This window comes from Nicrophorus vespilloides, unplaced genomic scaffold (genome assembly GCF_001412225.1).
Source record: "Nicrophorus vespilloides isolate i.1.1-1 unplaced genomic scaffold, Nicve_v1.0, whole genome shotgun sequence".
NCBI lineage: Eukaryota > Metazoa > Arthropoda > Insecta > Coleoptera > Silphidae > Nicrophorus > Nicrophorus vespilloides.
The window spans coordinates 59620-81017 of record NW_017099656.1 but is presented as its reverse complement, the minus strand read 5'-3'; the positions used below and the strand labels follow the sequence as shown (position 1 = coordinate 81017).

Sequence of the window (21398 nt, the reverse complement as noted above, 5' to 3'; positions counted from 1 at the left end):
AAGAATTCATGAATATCTTAAGACAAGATAAAGTAAAGGAAAACAAGACTGAAATAGTTTCTAATTATAAAAAAAACAATTGTATAGTCATAGCTCGTTTAACGATACCTCTGACAAAGATGCTTCGAAATAACGAAAACATTGATAGTTATTAGAAAGAAGTCACTAAGATATACTTAAATGGAGTTTAATGCCCGAAGTTGTATTAGAATCTAGTAACTAGAAGACGAAAATAACATCAAATAAATTAAAAATGAAGTTAACAAGAGGCTCATTTCGAAAATGATGATGTTAGTAATAAAGACAAATAAAATGAAAACGATATTAAAGAAATTCTTGTCGAAAGAATGTTAAAAACCAAAAAATTTAAAACATGCTTAAATGACACTGAAAACGTTTTTTAGTGAAAATAATCCTAACTTATAGATAATTTTCCTATTAAATGTTCACTGTTATATGTAATAACTATGTACAAGTAACTGATAAACACTCAACAAACAATCAACTTCACACTCATTTCGACAATAGTATGTTTGATATGAATATAGTTGTAAAAATATTTTAATTCAAGAATCCATCAAACTAAGAATTAATGCTAAGCTAATGAAGATTAAAAGAGTATTTGGACGATGTTGAAACATATTTTACTAAATTATTCTATTTAATTACTTTGATTTTATTTAGTATTGTTTATGCAAGTAATAAATTGAATTCATTAATATTTATATTCTGCACAAAATAATCATCAAACCATTTCAAATTCAAGCTTGTAATAACAATTATAAAATAATCATTTTCATTTTTTATTTTAATAAGTAAATATCAAGAAAACAGAAATTAAAATTACGAAAGTTTTTAATAAAAAATATTAATGGATAAATTAAATGCCACATTTCCAAAGGTTTTAATCACACATAAAATACAATTGAGCGTGAAATGTAAATTTTAATTAATCATGACGCAAACACTAAAAGGAATAAATTAATTTCAAGCTATTTACTGCGATAATTGTAAACTTTGAAATTATGCAACATATTTGAAACGTATAAAATGTCAATAGTACAGTTTGAAAATGTCAGTTAATTATAGATTTAATTTGTTACGATTTGAAAATAGAAATGCAATTTAACATCACTTTTTGTTATTTAAGAATTAGTAATTGTTGTGATAAAATAAATTACAGCAAAAACTTGAATAGTGCGAATTCACTAAAGTTCGGTTTGGAATTTCCAAATAAATTCTAAAGAATTAGTACACAAAATTATTTTTTTCTCTTTATAGAAATCTGTTTTGATGCTTCATATTATGTATTTAGCCTCGATTAGTCCGGATTTAAACAGTCCAGGATATTGGTGAAACTAATATATACACGTGCAAAATTCTTTAACAAAGCTAAGAATAACATGATTTAACTGTATCTATCTTCTCGTTTGATTAGTTCTTTAATTGTATGTTATTTTTATGTAATCAAGTTTCAAGTAAAATTATTTACGTATTTAGTCCCTCGATTAGTCCGGTTTCAAACAAATCACTTAACAATAGTATTAATTTGCTGTTACATAATTAATCAAAATTAATATAAATTGCAAATGAATAAATAATATTTTCGCAAAGAATTAATATAAAAAATTCCTCAAACATTGAAAATGCGATGATTTTACTCTCATATTATTGAATTACAATGTATGCTTTAATAGAGTCTGTTTTTTCAAAATTTTATCATGAAATGCAAATCTGATTTGAAATTAAATCAGAACTAATAAAACCCGAACATTTAATATGTCAATGCATACGCATTAAACTTGTTACGGTTAAAAGCTCGAGTTTGCAAAATATCTCTTGCAATGAAATAGCAATAAATAACATGCAACCTTCAAGAACTCATTGGTCGTATAACGAAAATACCTTATCTGGATAAAGAAAAGAAACAAAGTGTAACGGGAATTGCTTGCATAATATTCAAAATAAAAATATGTGCTCAGCACGTGATAAACGATTCCCAAGAGATTAGCATGCAAATATTATTGGAAATTAAATCTAACATACACTGAGAGATAAACATAAATTGGTAAATTCCAGTTTGTATGCAACATTTACTGTAAATATCCTTAAAGTAATTAAATGCCAACGCAATCCAGATTGAATGAAGAAGCTTAGTACTATATAAAAAAAGTGTTAATAAATACGGAAGGCTTTTACATTCAATAAGACAATAACGAAAGTAGGAGAAGAATGCTGTTTTAATTAACTCCGATTAGAAATGGACGAACCTCTGAAACTGGAGCATGCAACGACTTTGCATTTATTTCAACAAAAAAATAGAGTTTTAAGCTAAACCAGTTTATAATTGAGATTACTTCGAATACCTTGATCTATGCATTCCGAATTAAGATAATATTAGCAAGAACTTAGTTTATTTGAATAACCGCATTTATTTAATTGAATTCTAAGGTACATTTTTTTTGCATAAATTTGCTGTTACATAATCAGTTCTTTAAATCTAATTACTCTTTCATTTACTTGTATATAATTTAAAGAAATATTTCAAACTAGATTTTGTAACAGATCCTTCGTATAGTTCGGCTTCGATCAGTAGAAAAATTGTTTAAAAATTATTTGTTTAATATATAAATAAACGTTTGTTTTTGCTTTAAACAGTCAAGTATTTAGTTCGTTTTCATATAGTTCAGGATGAAGCTGAAACAGAACTAAATTACTACATTTTTTTCAATTATTGGTTGTTAATTTAACATTAATTTTATCACTTTGTAAAATTGGATTTTTTTTATTATACTATACATTTTTTTTTGTTTTTTGATAAATAGTATTTTGTATATTAATGCATGAAATTGATTCAATTTAAGTAGTGCAAAGTGAGATTGCAGATGTTGTAAATTGGTTATAATTATGGTAATTGAAAAATTGAGAGAAATCTCACCAAAAGATTGAACTATATTTAAAGTGGATCGCTAATTAAATTACTAACATTTTTTTACAGTTAACATAAATCACTAAAAAAAAATCTATTTACTTAACGTATTTTTTTCTTCTTTCGCAAATCGAAGCATTTGTTCCAATTAATTTTAATGCACAATAACGTCCATATGTTGAATACAATTAAGTAATGATAATAGTTGTATTATTTAATGGTAAATAATTAAAATATCTGAAATTCTAAAGAAAATAATTGTAGTTATGTAATATAAAATTTACACCGGCAAGCCAGATGTTACTATACTTTTTTCTTTAGTCGAATAAAGAGTGAACAGTTTTATGTTCAGGTGATTCGTATACAAAAAAGAAAGAACAGCGATAGAATAAAAAGGCTATGATATGTAATGTAATGTAAAACATCGCGCTTGTCTTCTTTATAGTTTTTCTTATTCTCTGCAATTCCCCCTTTTTTTTCTTCTTCCGTAAGATCGGATTACGTATGGATGGTAAACAGTTATCGAGCTCGATTTTCGTCACGCCAATTGCGTCAATAAAATCCCACACACAATCGCGAGTTGTGCGAGGAGCAAAAGCTGTGTTCCCCTTTTTATTATTTTCTACCAATAACTTGTGTGATCTCTGACCATACTGCAAATTATTGCTACAAACCTCATCTCAACGCTCCTGATATGGACTATACACTCGGATTGCGGATATGCACTAAATTCGCGTTTTGCATTCCACGACGAATCCCCGTGTCATACTTAATTTCGAAACGCGAATTCGCTACAAATATACACACGGATCGATTATCCACAGATCCGTTCCATTACTGGTATTCCCAGTTCGTTTTATTACATTGTTTTTATAGCCGACGAATTCCTTCGCAGATACTCCTTACACTTTCGCAGATGGTTTCAATCTTGATTTGACATAGATTAACATTATTTTAACCAGGCCAAAAAGCATTTCTCACAATGTACATTTTGTTGTTGTTGTTAAGTAATACAACAGTTATTATTACTAAATAGGTTTAATTGCTGAACTGTACTAGTACTAATTACAGATACACTTTAGTAATTTAAAAAACTAAATTTATTGATTTTTTATAACAAATTCCATTTAAAAGAAATTTATCTTTATAAGATCAAAATATTCATTACAATACAGCAGTGTTTATCAACCCTTATCACAAAGCACACATAAACCTATAGTTAAACTTCCAAAAAACACTTAAATTGTGATTATTGCAATAGAAGTACTTTATACGAACTGTCATAAAAGAAACGTTACAATAGTTTTTTTTTCTATAAATGATTCATTCAATATTTTCATTCAAATAGGAAATTTAATACCACTATTCTTTTAATCAAATTTTTCATATTTATTTCCATTGAAAACTTGCAAATAGAAAATGGTAACGTTTCTTTTATGACATTGTACATTATGAATTCAATGGTGAGACTCTTGTGGTGGCGTACCAGTTTTCAAACTATTCGTTACAAATTTCTATTTGAATTGATTATTTGCAGATAGGTTTCATTCGATTTACCATTCATTGGCATTTACTATTTATTTACTTTTATACTGTGTATTTATTAGAAATTCTTGAGTGCTTTGAAGTACGTTTTCGAGATTCATTTTGACATAGAAATAAAAAGAGGTCAACAGTTAGTTTAGGGAAAATTTAATTGACTCTCTTTAAAATTTATATTGCAAATCATTAAATTTAAAAAGTATTGATATTTTACTAATTATTTACAATATGCACTTATTTTACTTACTCTCTTAATTTAGGAATAAGAAAATGAAGTTTATGAATGGTTAAATTTAAGTTAATATTTAATTAATTATATTTTTTTATTTACAAAATTATTTTTAAATTTGTTTATAATTTAATTAACATAACATCTAATTTATATAATTTTCAGGTTTTTATTTCTAACTAATACTATTTATTTATGTAAGACTAATTACTTTATCAAACCTTTATTATATTGTTGTTTCTTTATTTTAATTGATAGCACCTCATTCCTTCCTCGTTAAAAACACGGTACCCGAGTGCCGTGTTGTAACGAATTTCTTGGAAACCTATGTGGTAACTATACGAGTATGTATGTTAACGGAGCTCGTATCCTTTATTTTTCGAAATTAGACGTCCAGACTCTGTTGATTGTGCACGAAAAGCAAAGGATCGTCGCTCCGGCGGATTCCTCAATTAGAGGATGGTTTTATTATTATTTTTTCTTCTACTTCTCCTCCTTCAATAGAACTTCATTGAATAGCGTATCCGTATTCTGTGGTCGCTTTTCTGAGAGCGCGAATAAGGAGGCTGTTGTTGCCGAAGAGAAGAACATATGTTGGCACGCGCAGGCATATGGCAAGCGTAGGATTCTAACGATTTTATTTCTATTTTTCAGCTTCGTTCATTATTCTTCCACTGTTTAGGCCTAAAGAAGAATTTGCACCGTAACGCCGATTGTTAAAGAAACAAACATCTTCGGAATAAAGGAATATTTTTCATACAGGTAAAATTGGTTTTCGAGTGGACGGAAAAGTCGTTAGAGTAATTATTAATTAAGCGTGGAATCCGTACGCGCTGGAGGCGATTTTGTATTTATATTAAAAAAAAATGAACGCTCAAAGCTGAGAATTGGAGGTGGATTGTTCACCTCGTGCTTGTTGTTTACCTAAAGACTGCTACGCGAGGAATAAATACACTAATGCTACTAACTAAAATGTTGACTGGTGTACAGTTAACTCAGCGATTCAATTAAAACGACATTAAATTCCGAGTCTGGATAAAAACGACGAATGAAATGAACAGAAGGTAAATAATTTGCTTCCACAACTATTTAATTTTTTTGTACAAATTTCTTCCTCCGCAGAACCTTTATCGAGTGCGCATAATGAATGCTAATCTGTTAATAAACAGAAACTTGTTTATTCTAATTATAATTCGAAACGGTGAAAGAATGAACAGAGCAAAAAAAATTCTATGTATAGTGAGCATGATGAACCGTTATTATCTCAAAATACGAAATTGGACAACAAACACACGGGCACTAATTAAAGGAAGAGTTGTGTATCGTTCTTAAATTCTTCTTACCGCAGAATGGTATTCCTTCTGGGATCCAGTGTCCGTTGATGCAGTACCTCTCGGATGGTCCGAGCAGCTCGAAGCCTCTCTCGCACACGTAGCTTGCCTTCGTGTTGTTTGCTATTTCTTCGCTGGAGAAGACGACGTGGGAATGAGCCGGTGCTCCTGGAAATTGGCATGCCTGTTCACCTGTAAAAGATAAAGAGGGAAAGATGAAACATTGATAGTACGAAACGCGTTCGCATTCGAAAAGGTTATTAAATTGAACTTTATAATTGAATTCGGGATGGAGATTTTCTCCGCTGCACTCGTGCACGGGATCATTATTTGTAGGTCAGTAGTACACGAAACAGCGTTTTATTACTATTTTATGCGCGCGGCACGCCAACTAGATGTATGACAAACGTTCTGCTGGATGGACAAACAAAATATTTATTCTTTTTTGGTCAATTTTCCATCCAAATTGCGACAATTACTTTTCGGATTTTTTGAATAAACCGATTTACGAAATTTAACTGTTTTTATTTATACTCTCGGAATTATAGATTTTTGTCTTTCAATTTTCAGTTTATCTTAATTCAGAACAGTTGATTTTGGGTAATCTTTTACTTATGCGTTACTAAAGACTAAATTTAAGTAAATATTATTTATTTGGTAGAAAGACACATGATTAATAGTTTTTTTAACAGAAAACATATTGACAATAAGACAAATTCTAATAATCTTTGAAATGAAAAAAAAAAGATGTAATTTAAGATTGTTTATTAGATAGTTATATAAATATTGCATGAATGAATGAAAACAAATAAATGTAACTTATATAATGAAAAATATACTTTTTTTGGATGAATTTTTTTTTTAGTTTAAACTGTTTTTATTTATGATTATAAAACATATTAAAATTACAAATATTAACAACATTTACCCATTTTTTTTTGTAAGAATCTGACAAAATGTTTGACAAATATTACGGTATAAGTATGCAAAACAAATTATACACAAAATATAGCAAATGTAACAAAATATAAAAATTAGGAGCATTTATAAATTAAAGATGCTTTGTAAATGATGAACTTATTTTCTGGATATGGTATAAAATTGTGTATATTATGTGCAGTAAACAAGTAAATAATTTCTTTAAATCTTTATTTGCTTAGTCTTGTTATGTTACTACTATAATGAAATTTGTACTTTTTATGTATATAATACTGTAATTTCCTATAGAATCAATAAATAGTAATGCAAATGTAGTAATTCCTATATCTATTGGATACATCAGTACAAGAAATCAATTACTTTATACTCAAGCGACAAAATTATCAAGATTAACTTATAAATTAGTGTCCGCATAAAGACCACTCGAATGCGAAGAAAGCTATTCCCGGAATCCATCTAGTGCGTCTTCTTCTCGAAGCGAGGAGGAAAGAGAAGAAGAAGAAAAAAACTTGCGATTCAAGTTTAGTGTTGTAAAACCGTTTGATGCACTTTTAAACCGTCGCAAAGTTGCGTTATGTCTACACATCGCCGGGCCCCGAGTTTACTTTTAAACCATATGGTTTAGGAGAAAATGCAAAATTAATGATCGCAGCGGAAAAATTGCATCCGCATCTGCCGTTGCCCAAGATGCTAATTGTTAGGCGAGCGTTGCGTAACCCAAACCGCACAGTTTGATTGAAATCGCGCTATCACAAAACCGCAATTAGCGAATTCCAAAATAAAAACAAACACTCTCAAAGCATTGGTAAACGATGATTTTTTTTTTGTCGTTCCATTTCTATAATTTTTGTTTTCTTCGCTTTTTTGGGTCAATTTGCATAAGAGGCGCATGGTGCAATTTGCTTTATGTTTTGGTTGCCTCCTCTACGTAGAAATCGCATTGTCTTGATGTAAACGCACATTTCGCGCTTCTTTCTCCGCACTTTAATTACACTAATCATATGCGCAACTTTCTTATTTCCAGTAATTGCTCGCTCTTCGAAGGGGATAGCATTTAACGGATCAATTTGCTTGGATGCGTTTCACTCCTGAGAAAGTTCTAAGGGTGAAAATCTCTAGCGATTTTGATACTGCTGGAGAAGGAGAAGAAGTAAAAACGTATCCAATTGCGGAGATGTGAACTTATAAATATTGTGGTATTCATTTGTAAAAGGGGAATCGCACCGGTTCCGCTCTGGATGGCGCCGTTTCCGGTTCTAGAAACGCACCTGCATTATTTTGTTCTCAGACAGGTGTCGACCACCAAAAAATACGTTAATTGGACACCTCTAAACTCTGTAAATCTACTACACAAATATTAGTATTGATATTAATATCATCTATAATGCGCATCTATACAATTTGCTCTGCGGTAACGCAGTTGTCATCTCCTGCAGGTGTTGTGTTACCATTCCGTCTGGTGGATGAAGAATAATGCAGGAATGTTGCGCGGATAACCGTAATTCAGCTCAATTTCTCTCCTTCTCGGTGCGTTCGCGTTTTGCAAGATGTGGAGGATCGGCGTTCGTAGCGGTGTTCGAAGGGACTTGGCACCGATTGAAAATTGCCATATTACAGTAACCGGTAGTTCGAATCCTACAACTACTTCCAGCACGTGCCATCATCATCCACTGTTACCACTATTCAACAAATTGCACACCGTGCACGTATTCTCTTTCAAGGCACGCAACGTTAGTCGGAAAAGACGATCAACTCGTTACCAAATTCGTAAAACAATTCAATCAATTATCCAATAACCGCTTGTCTTCACTATGCACTATTATTTAACAAACACCAGCAAATCTGCAGATTTATGCCAAACGTCTTGTTAAATTTTCTATATAGATTATATAAACATTTCACTTAGTCAGTTACCATGGTAATTAACATAAAGAACTTTCATCAACATAAATTAAACATGAAATCATTAATAAATAAATTGTAATAAAACCTATCTTTCTTTAGCAATTAATGATTAAGTTTCTGTGTTACTGAAAATAATTCTATTAAAAAAAAGTAATTATTGTTCAAATTCAATTAAAATAGAATATATCATTACATAAATTCCTAATTTTGTAAAGTTTCAATTCGAAAGACATTTGAAGAATAACCAAATGAAATTAAATGTTTTCTTTTTTAATTAGTGCGACATGGAATATTTATTTCTTTTCCGTGAAATACTGCGAATTCTGTGACAAAATTACAGTTATAAAATAAATTATACAAATTAGAAACCAAAATATGATTCAGTAAAAAAAAGCTTACGGACTTTCTTTTCCCCAGGTATAATAATAAAAAAAAGGTATAATAATAAAATGGAATTGAACGTTAAAAATATAGAATGCTGTAAACAATTATCTTGTTAATTATGTATGTAAATACTTAAAAAAAATTGCTTCTCACAACAACAGGAGAAAACTTTTAGCAAACCAATTTGATATTGTTATATTGGTGTGAAATACTTTCAAATTTTCGATTCGAACAATTCTATTCATGTACCGAAAAAAATATTAGTTGAATTAAATTTTTAAGGAAACAATATTAAATATAATTAAATTTTGGATCCACCAAATAATTTATAGTTTTCAGATTATTATTACAGTTATAATTATAATTTTGTACAAATAAATAAAGTGCAAAAAAGATAAATAATTGCGATTATTTTTGTATATATGTTTTTGTTATATTTACACAATAATTTAATACTGGTTCGAGGCAGTTTATATCTCGAATTTGACTCGATTCTGTAAGTGTCACACATTACGCCTTGGTGTTAACAATACTCTTGTATGTTTTCAGGACTGGAATATCATTTAAATACATTAATTGCATTCTAAAGTTCAATAATCTTAATAATAAAATTATTTAGTTCAAAATCCAACGTTTTGTAAAAAAATAGAAATATGATCAATGATTAATATAAAAAATTGAGTATATAAAAAATCAATTCAAAATTGAAAAACATTATAATATTAGTGACTTTTTATGATATATTAGTTTAATACTAGTCTTATTTAATTTAAATATATTTAAATACAATTATTTTAGTATGTAATTAGCAAAAACCTGTGAATTACATATAATAATATTAAATAAAATACAGTATAACTGTTGTAACTTAGTGGTATCATCGCGACATGAAGCTCGTGCTTGGAGGCAATTACCGAAGGAAAAATAAGACAATCACATCGGAAATGGCATGCATTTTATTTTTGCGATACACCACTGTAGCAAACAGAGTGGAAAATTTATCAACACATTTCCGAGCGTTTTTGTCTTTGCAAAAAAAAACAACAACAATAATAATAAAAGGAAATAGAGAATAAATGCACACCAAGAAACGCGCGTTTCATCGTTGAAATGTTACTTTCAAACTTATGCGAATAGTAGGATATCCTACTGTATGCAAATCAAATGGAAATGCACTTTCAGATTAAATTGGTCTTTAATAAGAACTAAGCAATTGCTGTAATTGTAGTTATATAGCTTTTTTCTCATTGATTCGTACATAATTATTGAATGTTGTTAATATATTTTAATAATAACTAAAACACTAGTTAAATATATATAAAAACAATATATTTGTGTAAGAATAACAATAGTTCATTTAATTTCTTACATTCATCCATTATTAATCAATTTATATTAGTATTTACTAAATTATATTAACACTAATAAAGAAATTAATCTTAGACTATTTTCTAATAAATGTTGCAAATACATTAATATCTGAAAATGTGAACTTTTTATTATTATAAACATATTATTTATCCTATTAACAATATTCTGTTATTGGTCAAGTCGTGTTTAATATTGCAAAGTTTTGAAATAAATTTGACTGTCTCTTATTATTTTATATGTGTATGCAACTATAATTAAGTTTTTTAAGTACATTGTTTCATGATAAGGTATGACTGATAGATTTTTCAAGTTACATTTAAAATCATCATATCATGAATGATCAATTTTTAACATCTATTAATGGACAAGAACTGTACAATTTTTTGATAAAATTGTTTGTCTAAAGAAATGTAATAAAAGAGAATTTGAACGGTTTTTATTAGAAATAAATCAACTTTTAGAAAATTATGTTCCTTTGCTTTATTGACATGTGAAGAAAATTTTGAAAATTTTACCATTAGGGAGAATAAGTTAAAAAAATAGAATTGGTTTGGGTTACAATTAGAATATATGTACTTTAATAGTTGCAAGTCTGAAGATCATTTGAATTGTTGTTATTAAAGTTTGTTAAAAGTTTTTGAAATTTATATCGGTTAAAATAGTGAATAAAGTTTTGAAAGTCTTACCATTGGTTAGGGCAATAATCCCAATAAATAGAACCAGGGCTTGAAGAGGCCCAACGCACTTACACCGCACCATGGTTAGTGTCTCTATGCTCAGTAACGATCTGATCGAATCTGTCGATGAGAAGTCGCGATCGAAAGAAATGGAAACAAGTGGATGTTGTTGTTGTTGATGATGATGATGTTGTTGAGGAGGAAGTGAGTGTTGCTAGTGTCGTGTTCGCGCTTGGACTGAAGAAGCGGTGAAATGGTTTCGCGGTCGAGTGTCGAAGTCTGAAGAAGAAGAGGAACCAGGCCATGCACTAGCTGGTCGGTTGGTGGTAAAATCAAAGAGCGGACGCACGGCGTGTGACGAAGCCGGTGAGGAGAGCACATATAGCATGCCCACACCACTTTTCCCCAAAAATTGCCGTACACCGAACACTTGTTTCTCTTGAGGTAGGTAGGATCGATTGTGACGTGATGGAGAGTCGGAGGGACGGACATCGGTGTGCTCACGAAGAATGCGTTTTATGTAGGATGGCCATTCGAATTGTGTATTGTAGGCCGTGGACGTGTTTCCTACGATTCGAGGAATCCGCACACACATCACACACACATTCAGCCAATCTTAACTGTTAAATGCAAAACAAATTTCTCTTCGTCCGAAATTGTATGCATATAAAAAGAACAACAGAACAAGAAAGAAGGCGAACGCGTAAACTGGAAATGTCACGGAACTAGTTGAGTAATTAAATAATCCTGATTCACTATACACATCAGATTTCTTTTCCGGCAATATTTGCAACATGCATACTAGGAAAGCCACGAACAAAAAAAAACTAAATCTGTATCGTCTTCATTGAAAAATATCGTTACAGAAATATTACAACATTTTCCAGAAATTGCATTTGCTTACAATACAAAATATAATTGTTGCTAGAATTTGAACTGAATTAAATTATTTAAATAAATTTTAAAACTTTGAATTATTATATTTCAAATTTATTGTGAATATTTGCAACATAAAGAAGGCTGCAAACAAACAAAAGTCAAAAGTCGTCTTCATTAAAAAAAAAATGTTATAATACTGAATCAATTATTCTATATAGTCAATTATTCGTGTGGTTCAAAATACAATAGTATAATTACATTTCAATAGAATTGAGATAATTGTTAAAAGAAACAAGTATTTTGTGCTCTATGTCAAATTATAAGACAACCCTTTTTGTTGAAAATTTCGGGTCTAAAACTGCTTTTTCACTTTTCGGGCCCCAAAATTAAGATGCATCTTATACAAGGGATTGACTTATACTTGCCTTAAATATTGTAGTTAATACAAAAAAAAACTATTTGAATGAGATCAACACCAGGAAAATTTCATTAAAGCTAAGTTTATATTATCGTCAATACGAAAATAGAATAGACTATTCAAATAGAAAGAAGAAAAGTGTAAATAAAATGTAAATATTTAATTGTAAATTGTTAAAATAAAGGAGTGTAGAGCAAACAGTAATGAATAAATAATTACAGAAGATTGTTAAAGTTAAAAAAGAACTAATCATACTTAAATATATTGTTAATTGATTAAAAAATAATATAAATTTGATTATATAATAATTAAAACTATAAATTAGAATGTAAACTCTTTTAATTAATCAGATAAATATTGATACAGAAAATCAAATATTATATTTGTACTAAATATTAAGACCTAATCAGTTTTCTTTTAAATTCTTAATTTACAGTCTGTTTTATTTAATACTCCTTTGTGCAAAACTTTCATTTACAATTATAAGCTTAAGAGAAGACATATTATCCTAATATCTGTTAAAATGTTGTCTAACTGGCAATGAATTCGAATGCAAATCGAGACTATCTTCATATTTCCTGCAAAGAGTTTCAATATCCCCTCCAGAGATTTGATTAAAAAATATCTTGATTGAACCTTAATAATTTTGAAAATATTTTTTAGTATATTTTATGTTCTTGCTTTTCTCAATTTGCATATTAAACATATTTCAAATCTATATCCAAATATGTTTTAATTTTAAGTTATCGCCAATAGTTTTTTTTTATATTAATTTTCCAGTTTTTACCTTTTCTCTGTATAAGGTTTAAATCAGATTGATCTTATAAGTGTGTAGATAAATATATTACTTTGTAGACACTTCTTGGGTAAAAACGACATGTGTTGATATTATTTATTTAATAAACTTCGTCGTTGCTTTAAGTAATTTCAACATTTCATATTTTTATTGTAAGAATATTTAATGTAAAGAACTGATACATAATAATGATAACACCTGTGAAGAGTACATATTTTTTTGCGTTTTCATACATTTATTTATTATATACATTTCAACTGTTACAATCCTCGTAGGAGATTCTTAGTTTGAAGTTTTTGACCCAAAAAAAATGAGAATTTTTCTTTACTGATGTTACTATATTATGTCTTCTTTTAACACACACAACATTCTTAATTCTGAATTGATATTGTTTACATTTAATTCTATTCACATTAAATATAGGTAATATATAATGGGTCCAACAAAAAAGCTAAGTTGGCATTAATTGGTTTGTTTCTTAATTTGTTAAAGTTTAACGATATTTCATATTAAATTTCAAGAAGATCGGTAAGAATGGATTGGTAGAATTTCCACCATCAACGTAGAAAAAATATGTTTGCCTTAAAGCTATGCAAATTTTCCAGGAATGCCAAAATGGAGTGAATGCGGGATGATGCGGGTGACTATTTCCAAGTGGTTTCAAAGATTTCAGACCGGATATTTTTCTGTGGAGAACGAACCTCGTGAAGTTGCCCGAAATCTTAGACTGATGATAGAAATGTAGCCTTGGTGAAGACAAACATCGACAAAGATTCAAGAGTGACACAGGAAATGGTAGTTGATGAAATAGGCATTCAACCATGGCTTTGTCGCAAATGATGACCAAATAAAGGCAAATCTGATTGAAGCCGCACTATGCGAGGTATTCCTGTATCTAATAATTTTGTACCAAAGTGGTGTTGTTCCTTTGCTATGGATAAAGGTGACTGGTAAAATTCTTATTTGCAAGAAAAATACGTCCAAAGAATACTACAGGAGGCTTCAATATGTTGTTACTGTCTGCTCGTTTTCTGTTATAGATGGTATCGAACTGCGTGCGAAGAGCACTAGCATTTTTTATTTACATACATTTATTTATTATATACATTTCGTATTCCGCTGCTATATTCCTCGTGGGAGATTCTCTTGGTAAGATATTTTAGCCCAAAACACTTCAGGAAAATTCAATTCCCCACAATTCTTTCAATACAATTTCAATGATATCAAATGTTGAAATGTTTAATATTCATAACACTGTATTAAAACCAGGAACGAAATATTAATTGATGCATTGATGGCAAATTGTATCCCGTTATGGAATATGGAAACTATATGGAATAAAATTTGATTTATAATTTACTGTTACCGTATTATTATTCAAATTTTACCAACCAAAGTAACATTCATAAATTTGCCAAAAAAAAAACATATTAAAATCAAACAACATTTTCGGTTATTATATTTCTCTTTTTATACAATTAATAGTAATACCTCAAAATTTCGAAACAAATTGTACACAAAAATATTTTTTCTATATATACAAATGATCGATTTATTTCCGTTATACAGTTTATAGTGGTTCAATTTGTTTGCATTTAGTTCCTCGATTAGTCCGGTTTCAAACAGTGCAGAACCGATTACACTCACTATGCGAGGTATTTCTATAGAGCATTTATTATAATTACGTAATATATATTTTTCTGTTCACATTTTGTCAAGTAGTTTATTAAATAATGCAATAAAATAGTTGGTGCAAAGTAGGGCAATGTAGTTACAAAATAATACTAAAATTAATGCGGAATTATGAAGGTATTTGCAATGATACTGATTCAAAGAAATAAAAATTATTAGTTTAATGTAATGACGTCAAATAAAACCGTATTTTTTAACCTCTGGTTAGATCATCGGCGTCATTGGAATATTTGGTGAAAATATCGAATATGCTTTGAAACGAGTTTCCTTTTTCTCTATTAGTCATCTTAAATCTCTCCGTAATCGGAATACCGATGATATTTACATTATACAACCTCTGCGCCGAAGAGATTCCTACGAACGCTGCCGCACCAAATACTTTCTAAAGGTCCGGTTTTCCCTCACGGAATCTCTTCTAAATGAATAGGATGCATGTACTCATGCATGAGCAAATGTAATGACCGTTCTCACCAGAATGCAGTATTATCTGCAATGAATTAGAAACATCGTACATTCATACCTTTTATGTATTATTTAAAATTTATTAATTAAAAAAAAATCAAACTTTTCTTTTCTTATCCACGCAAATTATTTGTCATAAAATGTTATTTAGTTGAAGGAATAATTTTCAACACTTTCCAATAGATTTTCTCTTTAAATCATGCATATATAATTCACAATAAAATTTATTTGCCAATTTTCAATTATACACAATGAAATTATTCATATGTATTAATATTTAAATTGATTACATGCATTCAATTATAGAGTTATTTTTAGCCATTCACTTTCCTTTAATACACTTTTTTTCATTAAAAAGAAAATCCAAGTAATTAACATTATTATTAAAACTGGAAAGAAAAATAATTTCTATAGAATATTTTCATTAAGATATAATTTTTCACAAAATGAAATTAATTAATTTAACTTTTCTTTTATCTAGATGATATAAATTAATTTTTCATTAACAGTTAATCCTATACCACACCACGATTAATTGGAGCCGCGTAATATAAAAATCGCGTTATGATAAACTCAAAATTATTACAAATCAAGATTAAATTCCAATTCTTTACCCAAATTAAATCCCCTTTTTACTTCATTAAAATTGAAATCCATTCTTTATGTATAATCTTGTTCACCAATGCTTTCGAGAAAGATTTATCAATTAATAGTATCAATTCCTCTTCATCTAAACTTTAGATTCTAAAGTCTCTTAACGAAATAGTTCTTAAGGTTATATAAGTTATAGAAGAACTGTGTATTTGTTATCTTATTCTTATAAATTTCATTAATTAATTTCATCTGAAACTTATAAAAAAGTTTTAATTAAATTTATATAAACATTTTTACATAACTTTAGAAGCGAAAAAAAAGCTTTTTTTTGCTAGTGAATTTATCTTCTTTTAAAATGCCCTCGAGGATCCCCTTATTCGCACTCCAAGGCCATCAAATATTAACGAGAAAGGATGATACGTGGTTGCTATTTTAACATTAAATTAAGACCTCGCAGCACATACATTATTTAGCAATTAGCGAAGCAAAGAATTGTTAATTAAACTTTATGTAATTGCTTTTGTCTAGCGAGCGAGTAAGAGATTCCGTTGCGGATAAACGTGCGAAGATAATGGATCAATGTGGAAGAGAAGCGCGTTGGTGTTTGTGGATCGATTGGGATTTGGTATGGACATGTGAAAAGGGCGAAACGATAAATGTTTGGTTTGGAAAGGTCGATGAAGGAGAAATTGAATGGTGCGAGCAGAATAATAAAAATTGAATGGAATACTTGTTTGTGCTTTATTTTTCCTTACTGAATTATTAAGTGTTGTTTATGTTTGCTTTACTATAAAAAGTAAACGATATGAAAAATTTGTATCATACATTTCATTTACTTTATTTTTTCTTCTTATGTTTAAAATGAAAACGGTAGCATTTATCATATTGTTTTTGAAAACCTAACAAACATAACTATATCTGCTTTATTTTGTGTGTGCATTACTGAAAGTAAAGTATCCATTATATTAGGATATTCTCTAATTAATTCATCATATTTTTCCTTATATTTACTAGGAAAAGAGAAGATTCTTCAAACTGTTTTGTCCACTAAGAAGAAAGGCAGGACATTTGCATAAAAAGAATGTATTGGTTGACAAAGCCATCTCCAAATGATCAAATCAGTTATAAGTTACCGTTATAAGTTACAACAAGTAATTCTACTATTGAAGTTCTTCAACAATTATCTATTTTTAATATAGTTCGTTAATTATCACTTGTAGCATAAGTATACAGTTAAAGTTACAGCTAAAAACGAAGGTTTTTATAGTGAAGTCCCAAATGTCAATTGATTAACCATTAGATTAGCACCATTTAAATCTTATTATCTGCAATTAAAATAGAGCACTGACACACTTAGAATTGCAAACATTGAATGTTCTTGAAAAGTCACTTAGTCACTAAGAAATACTTAAATGGAGTTTGGGGCAAAATATGATCAGAAGTTGTACTAAGAGAAGAAAATACCATGCAGTGAATTAGAAATGAAGTTGTATAAATGGCTTAATTTATAGGTTTTGAAAATGTCGATGAATTGGATGTTAGAAATTTATTGAATGCGGAAAATGGTGTTCTCAGTGGAAGATTTAGAAAATTTTGTTTGCAACGAAGACAAAATTAAAGAAGTTCCTGCTGAAAAAATGTGAACAAACAAATATTTAAAAAGGAGTTTAAATTACACAATTGTTTTTTGTTTGTAAATTATTCCAATGGAAGTTTTAACATTATTTTTTTCTTTTTACAAATTTGTTGGTTGGCTGTCGTCTTGTATATGATGCTCTGTGATTCTACTATTCTCTTCCAATGTGTATTTGCTGCTATCATTAAAACTGTCATTGTACATTGACTTTCTACTGTAGATCCATATGATGAACCTCATTCATATGACTGTCCATTCATGATGAACGATGACCCTGCTTACAGCAGCACTGAGAACTCTGAAAGACTCTGGGTTGTTTCATTTACCTCTGAAAACGAAGTACTTTTGTAGAAGGCAACCTTTTCGGTATTGGAGCTATGAGTATATTAATTTTAACTGGAGTTAATAGTAATTTAAAGTGTTCGTACAAGCAATTTGCAGCCTGTCTTATTCTAATCAAACACACGATATTCTCTGCACTCACCTTGACGTGCAATAATTACACTTTTTTTTCATATTATTTATTTATCTTTGGCAGCAATCTGCGTTGCTAAACTCTTCGTGAATATTAGTATAGCAGTGTGTGTGTGCTTATGTGTGCATATTTCCCGTATTTCGAAACGACCCCTTAGCTTACATACAATATATATTAACTTGCAACCGTATAATAATAACAAGTATAATAATGGCAACGTTCGTACGAAACTCGCCTGCAATTCAATTAGCAGCAATTCCAGACCATTTTCGATTTCTAAACGAAACGCATAATTAAAGCCTTTGTTAATTGTGTTAAATGCTCAATTGAGACCACTCGATTCAAGAGTATTTGCACTGTCGCGACTTTCTTCTTTTCGCGACCCCAAACAGATTTCCGCCTTTTAACGCCCAATTGTTGTTTCGCCCAAATGGAGAAGACCAGACAGACTCCGTATTTTCACTGAGTCTCACTCTCCCCGCACGACCTCTTTCTCCTTGAAAGCAACTAGGTCACCCGAAAACCCGATCTAATCTCTCGTGCACGTGGGTCTCTTCTCCTCTTCTGCTACTCACCAACCATTTATCATCCCATCAAGGATCCAATTTCTGTTTTTATTTTTCAAGTTTGTCTTTTGGATAACTTTTGGATGTCTCGCTACAAAGGTTAAGTGGACGAAGACGTTTTCTATTATGATTGCTCATATTCTTCTTTTTTTTTCGTTGTTGTTTCGGTTTGGAATTTCAAATTGCGTTCGTTAATATTTAAAAGAAATAAGACGACGTAATTGCGTTCGCATTTGAGCAACGTCCGAAAAGGAAGATGTTAGGAGGTCAACTTACGTTTCGAAAGCACTCTTCATTTTAATTAATTAAATTTAAACATTGAACGATTTCGATTCTGTAATAACAAAGAATAAATATGATTACAAATGAAAGGAATAATATTTACTGTTACTTCCCTATCAAAAAAAAATGCCTCAAGCTATTATAATTTGTATTGAAAACATACAAAGATGCTCAAATCGTACTGAAATAAATACATTTAAGAGAAAATTTTCTATTGTTCATTCTTCAATTGATTTCATACATTTATTTAATTGTTGATAAAATATTTGAAATACATATTAGACATTAACTAATCTGAAATGTTGAGTATGTTTAATAATATCTAGTATTTTCTATTAGATTAATCTTTAAAAATTCATTTAATAGCAGTTTTGTATAACATTAACATTTAAAGAAACTGCAGTGGATGGTTAACAAACAGTTCAGATTGCAAGCAAATCCTATAATACACACGAAAGATTGTTATGTTCAGACAACAAACATATGTTCGGTTAACGTAAGATGTACGTACGATGTACCAAAAGATTAACATTACTTTTGTACAATGGAGCTTAAGCAACTTCGAATTAAGTCGTTTAACGAATAAATTGGGTAGCAATTGTATTTATAGGTGTGATGTGTAAAGAATCACATTCTGGAATATATGAAATATAAATTTATAACTTGGTATTACTTTTGTGAAGTTAAATATGACCTCAAACAATATAACTGTATAAAGTAAAAATAAGTTAAATGAATTGAATAAAAAACTGTAATTATATATACAAAACACATATAATTTAATGCACTTCTTCAGACATGAATCAAACGAAATAATAGCAGGTTAATGTCTAGTTGCTGTATACAACTTATTGAGTTTGTAAATCAATAATCTAGAATAGCGCAGAATCTTAAACACCCAAGTAAATGTCTTCCATTCAATGTATTTCCTTTCCCGGTAAATGGAAATGGTACAAAAAAATAATACATGAAAAATAAACGTGATTTGATATTTAATGCATTTTACTCCATTTATAGAAACTATGTGAAAAGAGAAAATCTATTAAAATGATAATATCAATAATATTATTACAAATAATTATACTTTGAATTACTTAAAATAGAGTGTATAATAATTTACAATTATATAAACGTTTCAATTTATCTATGATTTAGATTTATGACATAAATGAGATACTCTAATAACAATAATTTAATCCATAGTTTTTAATTGATATTCTTATAATACAGTAATCCCTTGGTGTAACGTTAACCATGTATAACGAAGTAAAAAATTTCAAGCAATATTTATACAAAAGTTTAGGAAAACTTGTTAACAACGAATACAGAGAAAATGTTGACAATATTTATGTGTAAAAATGACCACATTTAGGGAGAAGCGAACAGTTTTGAATGCAATAACTTTGTATAGGCAATTGTTAAATGAAGGAGTGTCTCTGGTCATAGTATTTTTCTTACCTCTGAAAACGAAGTTTTCCTTAACAAAGTAATTTCGTGTAAAGTATCTTATTCATTAATCGAGGTATGGCTGTACTTAGTATAAATACAAAGTATGTCACAATGAGTGACAAACTATGTCAATTTCAAATAATTTACGAAACTTCTACGAAAATTAGGCTTCGCAAATATAGAAAATTGCGGTAGTATTAAAAAGCCATCTTTTTTTTATAAGAAGAAGTAAATGCTGTTGTAAAAAATATACAGGATTTGACATGGACCCGCGTAGTGTGAAATTGAATAAGGAAAAGATTGCGTTTAATTTCTGTGTGCGCCGATAAGAAAATTTACCTTTATTATCCTTCAGTCAGGTCGGTCGGCTTAGTGACCCATTTACTGAACCGAGAAGATGATGAAAAATGAAACCAGAAACGAGAATCGAGTTCAACGAGTAAACGAAATGAGGTGGGGACGAGGGCGTCGAAGAATGCCTTTAAACCGATCCAAAACTACAGCAAGGCTCGTCGTCCGGAATGTTAAATACTGCATTATAGGAACAAGAAGAAGAAAAAAAAGGGAAAAGAAAACGCAACAAAATTCGATAGAACAATTTCGAATGTTATGCATTCGTCGTGTAGCACTTGCATAATTGGCATTATTTATTGTTGTGTTGTGCTGTATTATACGTTTTAAGGTGTATCATTATGTAGACGAGCGCTTCGAAAGCATGCAATTAGCAGTCCATTTCGTGCGATAATCAATAGATAGGTTTAATAATTAATTCCAGGTGTAACCCAATTACAGCGCCCTTTGTTCCGACATCCAACATTAAATTACACGCTAATTGGATGCTT

General features: G+C 29.6%; 1 protein-coding gene across 2 annotated transcripts in view; it reads right to left on the bottom strand.

Annotated features, from left to right (window-relative positions):
* LOC108565063 overlaps window positions 1–21398 on the bottom strand; it is a 39694-nt gene that overhangs the window by 8755 nt on the left and 9541 nt on the right. Inside the window, exons 2-3 of one of the 2 annotated variants that reach the window (XM_017924324.1) lie at window positions 11317–11427; window positions 6044–6223 (exon numbers count right to left, since the gene is read on the bottom strand). In XM_017924324.1, coding sequence (XP_017779813.1) covers window positions 6044–6223; window positions 11317–11389 — 253 coding nt within the window. In that variant the 5' untranslated portion in view covers window positions 11390–11427. Of the gene's footprint in view, window positions 1–6043; window positions 6224–11316; window positions 11428–21398 lie in introns of those variants that run through there. The other variant, XM_017924325.1, reaches the window with a different exon arrangement.